Genomic DNA, 10,408 nt, shown 5'->3' with positions numbered 1-10,408 from the left:
ATAAGCTTTGATTTAGTTTTTTCTTTGAGCTCTAACTGAGGTAGTATGCTACTACGTCCACAATAAAATCAAACATTTTCTTTTGAGTAAATTACATGAATGGTCCCTACTTTTGGGGTAATTTGCGTGTTTGGTCCCTAAATTCCGATTTTAACGTATGTCATCCCTATATTTTTTTTTGTTTGGGGTAAATCGAAACAAATGGTAGCAGCAACAGATGAACAAAACAACAATCAAAATCCTTGAAATTAAACAAATCATACCAAACGGAATACAAAAATGATCCAAAAAAATCATACCCAAAGTAGCTGAAATTTTTGAATAGAGCTCTGATACAATAGTCTTCAACAATGCGCGCAAAGTCAGCGTGCTTGCTACAAGTCGACTTCAACATCAGAAAAAAAGGATTGAATAGAGCACCGATACCATGCAAACTAATAAATAGTGGAGAAGAAAGATTGCTAGGGTTCTATAAGCTAATCTAGGTTGACCTAGCTAAAATCCCATAACAAAATAAGCCCAATAAGTTTATTAGGCTAACACTTCGACCAACAATTTTAGATCAAGGAGTAGCGTGTTATTTGATCCATACGGTTTTCTCCCCGTTCTTGAACATTTTCATAGCAACCATGTTGTTCTTTAGTATCCTCTTCATATGATCAACAATTCTTTTTTTGAATACTACCGACACATAGTCTTTTGGTTTAGATGATCATCACCATTCAACCTAAATGTCAATGGGAGTATTAGAACATTTACATATCATCATGAAGAATATGTACATTCCAAAAATCATGAATTAAAAGGCCACTAACTGTCAATTAGGAGACATGAAAATAGAATTTACCTCTAATATTCACTTGTCATTAATCGGAGACTTTGTCTATGCTTATCAGAGTGGGTGCTGTATAAACTACATAAATAAAAGTTTGTAAATATAGGTTGCGGCTTTTGACAATAACAAAATACTTGCATGAATTCTTCAAATGTACTTGAAAAATGATGAAAGCAAGAAAGATCTAGTTTATTACCTGTTGTCTGATCTTTATAAAAGAGTTGATGTCTTCCCCTGCATGAAATGAGTGATAAATTGTTTCTATTTCTTTTAGCTGTGGAGTAGCTGAATTTCCATTGGTGAAAATTGTTATTTTTGGGCATTTAATGAATCTCAAAGTATCCAATAATGGGAATGAAAAATCCTCCTTCCCCAAGCTAAACCCCTTAAGACATGGAAGCAAACCAAGTGTTATGGACCTTAGACAAGGTAACATAATCTCATTCCTCTTGCCATTAGATTCTTCCTGCTCTTCTTCTACAACTACATTTGCATCATTACTGATCACCTCCTCCATACGCTTGCAGCTCCTTACAGTTAGGTCTTGGAGTTGCAATAGACTACCAACCATGGGAATAGTAAATACATATTCTAACCTTGAACATTCTTTAATTTCAACTCTTGTTAGGTTTGCAAGCTCAAATACTGTCCACTGATTGCTTCTCCATATATACCTCAGATTCATTAGCCCCTCTAACTCCACTTGTGTTAAGTTTGGAAGTTTGACAAGAGTAGTTTGTGATGCAGAAGCAGAACCACTATTTGTCCCTTGGAGTGCTTCAAATACCTCCTCTACCAAATTACAGCGCCGTAGTTTAATCATTTCCAGATTTTGCAGTTGCTGCAGCTCATTGCATGGAAAAAGCTTTTTAGGAGTTTCCATATAACTGGACACATGTAATTTGATCAAATTTTGATAAGACCAAGGTACTCCTCCTTTTGTAGTAGCAGGAGAGGAGCTTGTAATGTTTGAACTCTGGAATAGGTTCTGCAAGGCGAATAAAGAAAACGTAAGACATATTTGGAATGTCGTGTATTGTAATTATAATGAAACTCAAGTTAATTAAAGAGTAGTAGTTAATAAATATGACGACTATCAATGAAAAGATTATAATTATTAGTGATGATGATTAAATCCTACTAATTGTTTCTGTTCGGTTACTATTTTTGATCTCACACAGTAAGTTAGTTAGATATGTAAGGTTTGTTTTGGATCGACCTTTTTGCCCTTCGATCAATATGGAAAACTTTGATTCAACCAACCTAAATTTGACTAAAACTAGTATCAATGTTGGCATGATTCTTAATTAGATGATGTAAAAAAAATAGTAATAAATAAATAATTATACCTGATGATGCGTAGTGGTGGACACATGAAAGTTAAGCCCACATTCAAGAATGTATGTGCCTACGCCTGTTTGTACATGCTTGAGCTTAAGAGCTGTCAACTGACCAGATGTGAACACCACCATTTGGGGACATATATTGATTACAACATCATCCAATAATGGAAATTGGAAGTCATTCATCCCCAAGAAGAAACCCACAAGGTTTTGTAGATTGCCCAGCGTAATGGACTTTAGACGAGGAAAGACCACAACCTTCTTAGAAGAAGAAGAAGAAGAAGATGATGATGATGATGATGATGATGCATCTTCTTCTTCCTTCTTCACAATCACTTTCATTGCCTTGCAATCCCATACCCTTAACTCTTCGAGTTGCTTGAGGCTTGCAACTGCAGAAAATGTGAATATGTGTTCCAAACGGTCACAATCTCTAATAATCAGTATCTTTAGGTTGGGGAATTGAATGTTTATTAGACCATATTCAAGACTATGTTTTCCTAAGCTTGTGTCTATATACTTGATCTGCGGGGCTGTCGACCAACCATGTGTGAACTCATTCATCCCCAAGAAGAAACCCATGAGGCATGGTAGATTAGATAGTATAATGGACTTTATAGGAGGAAAGACCACAACCTCATTAGAAGATGCACCCTTTGTTCTTATTGTTTGCTGCTCTCCATCATCTTCCTTCACAATCACTTTCATTGCTGAGCAATTCCTTATCCACAATTCCTCAAGTTTCCCAAGGCTTTCAAGTGCCGAATATGGGAATACATATTCCAAATGGTTAGCACTTTTGATATTCAACTCCTTTAGGTTCACAAGTTGAAGCATGCTACCATTATTCCGTCGTGGAATTGCTGGTGTATCAAAATTTCCTTCCTCACAACCAATATTGTTGTTGTTGATCCCTTGAGTTTCAAATAGCTCCTTCATCCCACCGCAATTTTCTATTGTCAGCTTTTCAAGCTTTTGCATTTGTCTTGCTGCATAGGATGGAATCAAACTTGACAATTTATAGCACATCCGTATTGTTATTTCTCTGGAGTATTGGCATAAGGCCCAAGAAACATCACCCACTTGAGAAGACTGCAACACATGAAAGATAATGTAAAATTAAATCAATATAATTAACAAAGCGCAGTTCTTTGTTACCCACATACATATACACCACTTTTATATAAAGATATTTAATTCAACATTTGTACTTAACGAGTATTCTTCATGTCACAAAAGTATTTTTGGTTTTCTATTATTAATGTAGTAGTATTAAAGAGAAAATAAATGAAATACGACTTTACAATCTAAAATCTGGAATGCAAAATAAACGAGGTTGAGAAAGCATGTGTTTGTCACAACGAGGTTAAAGAAATTCAAATTTAAAATTTATTATTATAGCTAGTTTTTTTTATAACGTCTAACACAAACACCCTCTAAATCCTATTTCTAAACTACAGTTTTGTCCACTACAAGATTTGAACTCTAAGCCACTTAGGGGAAGGACACCTAATTCTAACACCTGATACGGCTAGGGTAAGGGACATTTGGTAGTTAGCAAGACTTAAATATATAATTGGTTGGAATGATAGCTATAAATGGAAAATAGTCCAAAAAATACCATAATAAATGTAATATTTATCATGAAAAAGTATTTAAAATGCTTGTTTACAGAAAGAACAAAGGATATGCATCATATAGCCACAACCTAGGATGGTTAGAAGGTCAATTAGATAGAAACAAAAAGAAAGTTATTAGTAGATAAATGTCTTGATCATACTTTTACAAGTGAACTAGTGGTGATTGTCCGTGCCTTACAGGGGATTTATGAATACTATATTTTCGACTGAATAAAATAATATAAAAGGTTGGTATAAAACATAATAATTAAAGAAGCAAAAACCGCAAATGATATATTTATGTAATTTCGCTATTATACCGGGACAATTACTGTAATTTTGTCTTACATAAGGACCATTTCTACAATGTCGCTAGTATAAAGGGACCATTTATGTGATATCGCTATTACATATGGACCATTTTTGTAACCTCATTATTACACAGATACCATATTTTAAATTTTGTTACAATGGACCATTTCTATAATTTTGTCTTACACAGGGACCATTTCTGTAATTTTGTTACACAAGGGCTACATCAGTAATTTTATCTATTATACAGACTGTAAAAAATAGGCTGTAAAAAACTCTCATGTAAGGGATCTCTTCATTTTGTTTCTAGCATTGCAATATAAATATGATATCAAAAAGAAAATTAAATAAGTTGGTTCATATATAGAAAACATACCTTAAATTGATCAACAAAGGCGGTAGTGGTAGTGGAATTATTGGAAGATATTTCATTATTCCCACCATTGGCACAAACACTACCACCGATACACTTGAGACTATCAAGACTATTAAGAGATAGAGAATTAAGACATGGAAACACAGTGGTGCTTGTGTTGGTAAATACAGATGTAGTATATTCTTGATCCTCGTCGTCTCTATTTGAAACAACTTCTTCAATACCATCACACTTTACTAAATCGATTGTCTTTAGGTTGGAAAGAAGTTTTCCCATGAGAGGTGAAAACAAGTACTTAATGGTTTTGCATCTGTAAATATTTATGGTTGTGAGGTTGTGGAATGGGGATTCTGATTGTTGTTTTGGAAGAGTGAAGAATTTATTCCAATTCTTGCACTTCCACACATGACTCATGTTGTCCATTTCCCATAGAACTAATTCCTGGAGGTTGGGAAGTATAAAAGGCTGTTGTTGGTTATGGTGAGTTGTTACCAATTCTCTACTTGTTGGACTCTCTATCTCAAACACCACCTCCACTCCTTCATATCTCCGCAATTCAAGCATACGGAGGTTATGAAAAGAGTTTGCAAGACACGATGAGAATCTAAAGATCTTAGAAATACTATCATCGACTTGTGACGTCTCTTCCTTTGATAGAATATTAGTCTGAGAAGAAATCTAATTAGTAACATGAATCACCTAATGCCGAATTGCATAAATTATTTAATTGCACATCGAAGGCATATGTAGAAATAACGGAAATAGTAAACAAATTTAACAAATTTAATAAGGATTTTTTCCCCTTTAAATAAAGGAACCATTTAAAAATTGATTGTAAGAAAATTATGACATAAGGGAAAAATATCACGGAAAAAAAACCAAAGACCCTTGATGTCTTTTTCAAAACCTCTTATCATTACATTTAAAAAGGAAATTATAATTGTGTTTAAATAATGAAGGATGGAAAGATGGTTCCATGCAACAAGCATATTCGGAGATTAAAGAAAAATACAAATCAATTAAGATGTGACAACCAAAAAGCCTTTGGCCTAGCAGTAATAGATGTTTTGAAAGAGTGCACCTCTCCAATGATTGAAGGTTCAAGTCTCATTGTGGACAAAAGATATGGATTTAAGAGTACGATTAGATGGTTGTATGAATTAGTTGTTCTAACAAAAACAAATTAAGATGTGATATGTTTTCAAACAAGAGACAAAAATGGATTTTTTATACAACATAATATCCACTTTTTTAACCGACATTTCATAAAAAATAGAATAAAATAAGATAGGTAAATTACAACTTAGGCATCATAACAATTATAAAAAGGACATCACTCATGGCTGGAAACCATTAAATTTCCTATCAGAAGTTAGTTTGTAATAGAAATATTATAAAATGTAATTGATTATGGTTGACCAATTTCCTTATAAAATATTAATTTTTTTTTTTTACTTATGGTTCAATCATTTTCTAAATTTGTACTCATTTCAAAAACAACATGGTTCTTGATTAATTAACCGTCACGTTTTTTAGTTAAAACTTATTTCAGTTAACCGGGTTTTTTTTAAACATTGACATTTTAAATGTTAAACTTATTACAGTTACTTACTTTTATAGTAAAATCAATAATAATTACTTGTGTATTGTAAAATGGAATTGGGGATATTTATAAATATCTAATATATATCGATTTTGGTGAAGTGTCTATGTGACACTAGTAAAAAAGTAGGATGCCAACCCTTAATGAAGTAGAAAGTGAAATCGAAAGCCATACCTTCTTGTCGCTCTCCGTGGATTCATTCTTTCTCCGGGTTTCTCCACAAGCACTAATGGAAACCTTGATAAGTGCCCCAAGATCAAAATTGGTGGTAGTAGGCATGAATATATGTCTAAACCTCACACAACTTCCAATTGTAATGCTTTCAACGGCTTGAAAGCCACTAACCAAGAGATGGGAGTTATTTTCACCTTTTACCCTCCAAACCTCACTTAGATTCCTTAATTGAAAAACAACAATGCTTCTCAAGTTGCTGCTGCCGCAATCTTCTCCAACTCCACCAACACAATCTAGGTCGATGTTGAATAACATCTCAATGGAGCCACAATTCTTGACTTCAAGCTCTTCAAGATAATGTATCAATGGCATGGGGTTGCATGGAAACAAATTCACAAGATTATTACAATAATCCACTTTAATCTCTCTCACTTTAACTTCACCACTCATCCTATATTCACAAGGCCATATCTCCTTCAAATTGTCCATTCCACGAACAGACAATTTCTCCAACTTAGGAATCATAACCTACAAAATTAAGCATCCATTAATACCCTTGTCCATGCAATACATTATACAATAAAATTACATAACTTTAAAGATTGTTTGAATTAAATTAATATAACACATATTAATTTACCTCTTTGTTCAGTAAACAAGATGTTTCCGAATTATTCTTGTGATAAATGTTTGTGATATTTGGAATATAGAATAGTTCCAACTCCAGGAGTTGTGGGATCTCAATTATGTTCACATTATGGCACAAACCCGATAGCTTCGATAGTGTATGCAAATATAAAAACTTCAGCTTGGGGAACGTAATTTTCTCTTCTCCGTTACCCCCGGTATGTATGAGTTCTTCCATGTTCTTGCAGTAGGAAACTCTCAGATGCTCAAGTTTTGACAAAGCTTTGACAACGCTAACTGTGAAAAGATATCTCAACTCCGCGCAATGTGAAACGACAAGGACTCTTAAATTGTAGAACGAAGAGGATTGAGGAGGATGCAATGACTTCACCTCAACATCTTCAAGATCATTCATATCCCCTACACTTAAATAGAGCACGTCTGTTTTTTGAAACAACTCATTCATTTTGGATTCCAATAGTTCACCTTTTTTGGTGACCAACCTCAACGTGTTTTCGAACGAGTGTCTACTCGATATCAAATGATCCGCTCTTAACTCACTTCCCATTGAGATCTTGAATCGTTCAAGTTTCTCAAAAGACATATTCTTCGGTTGAGCATTGATTTCAAAGAACTCAAATTCTAATGCAAAAAGGTTTTTTGAAAGTTCCGCCATCTCATTGCAGTTATCATCTGTGAAGCTAATGGCTTTTCTATTTCCGGCTTTTTTACTTCGAACAGCAACTCTCATATAAACCTCTTCAAGTTTGACCAAATTTTTTAAGACACCCTTATCTATACGAAGACCAAAACAACCTGTCAAATCTAGTAGCCTTAGCTTCTTCAAATTTCCAATTCTGGAAGGTAACCATTCAATGCCAGAATTAGCAAAGCTCAACACTTCCAGATTAAACAGATTTCCAATACAAGAGCAATCAAACATCAATGAGCATTGATGGAGATGAAGAACTCGAAGGTTGGTGGAGCAATATTGAGGAGACGAGGGAAGAAACGGATATTTCATTTCATGAAACGATACAACTTGAAGCTTTTCCATTTGTTCATAAAAGTCTGGAGGAAACTTGAGAAACTTATCTCCATGCATAAGTTTTAAAATTGTGAGGTTTGGAAAGTTGAGGTCTATAGGAAACCCAAACATACCCTTGCATGTTAATGAAATTCTTTGGCAAGAGCCACTCACATCATTTTCAGGCCACCCTGACATGCTACCATGGTTGACAATTGAAGCATCCTGCACTTTAGAAAACATATCCATAACAAAAGCAAGTGCTAGATCATGCATCTTTACACACCCAACAACATCTCCTTCCATCAACAAATTGGTATGGATAAGCCGCTCAATGCAGGTGTTGAGTCTGGCTCTTGCTTCTCTTATAGTATACACCTTTTTAAATAAATTTAATCCCCATCCATACCTCATTAACTCCTCAGGAGGAATATTGTAGTCTTCGGGAAACAATCCACAAAGCAAAAAGATAGATTTAGTCTCCTGGTCTTGAAGATAATCGTAGCTAATTCCAAAAACTTCATTCACAAAATTGTGAAAGGCATGATGCTCTAAACGAGAAAGTGCATCACTCCATGCATCCTTGCTTTTATTTCTAAGAGTAAGGGCCATGGTTTTGATGGCAATAGGCAAACCACAACACTTTCTTACAATATCTTCTCCTATCTTATGAAGCTTGGGATCAACATCACTCGAAATTTGTACAAACTCCATGAACAAACTTTGTGCTTCTTCATCTAGTAAGATTTTCATGTTGAGAATTGAATTGGCTTCGACTCCCATCATAGTGCAAACATCTACATCCCGTGATGTTAGCAAGACCTTGAAGTTAACACCTTGATTTGGCAAAGGACTTAAACCAATATCTTCTAAATCAACAAACTGCCATACATCGTCAAGTATTACTAGGAACTTATTTTTACCACCATCTGACTTGGCAACTAACATTTTACGAAGCATATCAGCTCTTGCTGATTTAGTTTTTTCTTTGAGCTCTATACTGAGGTAATCTGCTACTGCTTCCTGAATAGCAATGGGATCCGTTTTGTGCCCTATAACTGCCTCAATAATAAAATCAAACATTTTCTTTTCTTGCACAATCTTCTTCAACCTTTGCATCATTGTGGTTTTCCCAACACCACCCATCCCACATAAGGCTATCATGTGGGATTTGTGGTTTGGGTGGAGTGCTTGTAGTGCTTCTGTGAAAATCTGTTCTCTTGACTTGAAGTCATCATGATCTGTAGATGGCGTAGAGACGGATGCCTTCATGGAATCAACTTTTCCAAGAGGAATCGGATGATCAGTCCAGATGATCAGAGAGTGTTTTCTTGTGACACTTTCAACTTCCTCAATGATCTTGAAGGCTTTCCTTCCGACTCTGTGCCTAAGCTTGAGACTGAAACAACTGCTGACATCACTAGGTATGTCTTCCACTTTTGCATTGATTTTTCCTACATCTTCCAACCAACCCCTGACTTGGGCTGGAACCTCAAGAAGGCTACTTGTGTTCTGTTTAATGTGATCTTCAACACCAGTTTTTGCAGAATTCAATTCGCTCAATTTGTTATGCATATCCCTAACATATTTTGTACAGTTTATCATGTAGCCCAGATGTCTCTTAACAGGAACCATAAGAGTGTCAACAACTGGTTTAATAATTGCATTAATAACATCCATTGCTCAAAATTGTTACTTCTGATCACACCTACATAGTACAGCAGCCGACAATTTAAAAAGGGCAATTCGATGGAAGTACATATATAATGAACAAATACATGCATCTTAGATTCATTTCGGGTAAGGTTAAGTTGCATTATATTTCAACCATAGGCCTATGACGTAATCTTGAAAAAGAGAAAACTTAAAATCTAAAATAAATTTGAAGAGAAACTTTTTGATTAATTTAAACATGATGATAGTAATAGAAGTTAAGGCTATTGTCAAGAATGATGTTCAGTGTTGTCCATCTGGGTTTGCTTGCTTAATCTTTTCATCCATTATTTTACACAAACACAAATTCATGCGATATGTGATGAAATATGAAGTGTGGATATCATAATCAGTGTTCAGTTTGAAAAAGATAGACAAAAAACCATGGATTGTACAAAAAATGCTTGAAAATTACTACAGATGAAAGAGCGTACCTGCACTTTGCTTTGTTTGCTATATCTTCTTGTCTCAAACAAAATGCACAACTCTCAAATAAAAGAGTAAGAACAGTAAAAGTGGGGAAAAAAAAGCATAAACACAAAGAATAAAGGTTTAGGAGATGTTGGGGGTTTTGGTTGATTCTATATTCTTTTTTTTTTTTTTTTTTTTTTTTTTTTTTTTTTTTTTAAAGTATTATGTTTTCATTATAATTAAGGAAAATCTATCATACAAAATATCGAATCCATTCATTGTATACTTCATTCCCTCTCACATAACATTTTATTTAAAACAATTCGTTAATATAGTTGCATACAAGTATAATTTTATATGATTTGGAT

General features: G+C 34.4%; 1 protein-coding gene across 2 annotated transcripts; it reads right to left on the bottom strand.

The window, feature by feature from the left end:
- Positions 1-296: 296 nt before the first annotated feature.
- On the bottom strand, positions 297-10,150 carry LOC145085941 (uncharacterized). 2 transcript variants are annotated; one of them, XM_079023637.1, is made up of 8 exons: positions 10,064-10,125; positions 6,903-9,624; positions 6,263-6,790; positions 4,486-5,151; positions 2,185-3,270; positions 1,032-1,823; positions 848-913; positions 297-727 (listed from the first exon to the last, which is right to left on the bottom strand). In XM_079023637.1, the coding sequence occupies exons 2-7, from the start codon at positions 9,594-9,596 to the stop codon at positions 893-895; spliced, it is 5,787 nt and encodes a 1,928-aa protein (XP_078879763.1). In that variant the 5' UTR covers positions 9,597-9,624; positions 10,064-10,125; the 3' UTR covers positions 297-727; positions 848-892. The 2 variants fall into 2 exon arrangements, with proteins under 2 accessions (XP_078879763.1, XP_078879764.1); XM_079023638.1 differs by having other exon boundaries at positions 6,903-10,150.
- Between the last annotated feature and the right edge of the window lie 258 nt (positions 10,151-10,408).

Source organism: Lactuca serriola, chromosome 2 (genome assembly GCF_051521515.1).
Source record: "Lactuca serriola cultivar US96UC23 chromosome 2, Lser_US96UC23_V15, whole genome shotgun sequence".
In the NCBI taxonomy this organism is placed as follows: domain Eukaryota; kingdom Viridiplantae; phylum Streptophyta; class Magnoliopsida; order Asterales; family Asteraceae; genus Lactuca; species Lactuca serriola.
This window is presented reverse-complemented; position numbering and strand designations above follow the sequence as displayed.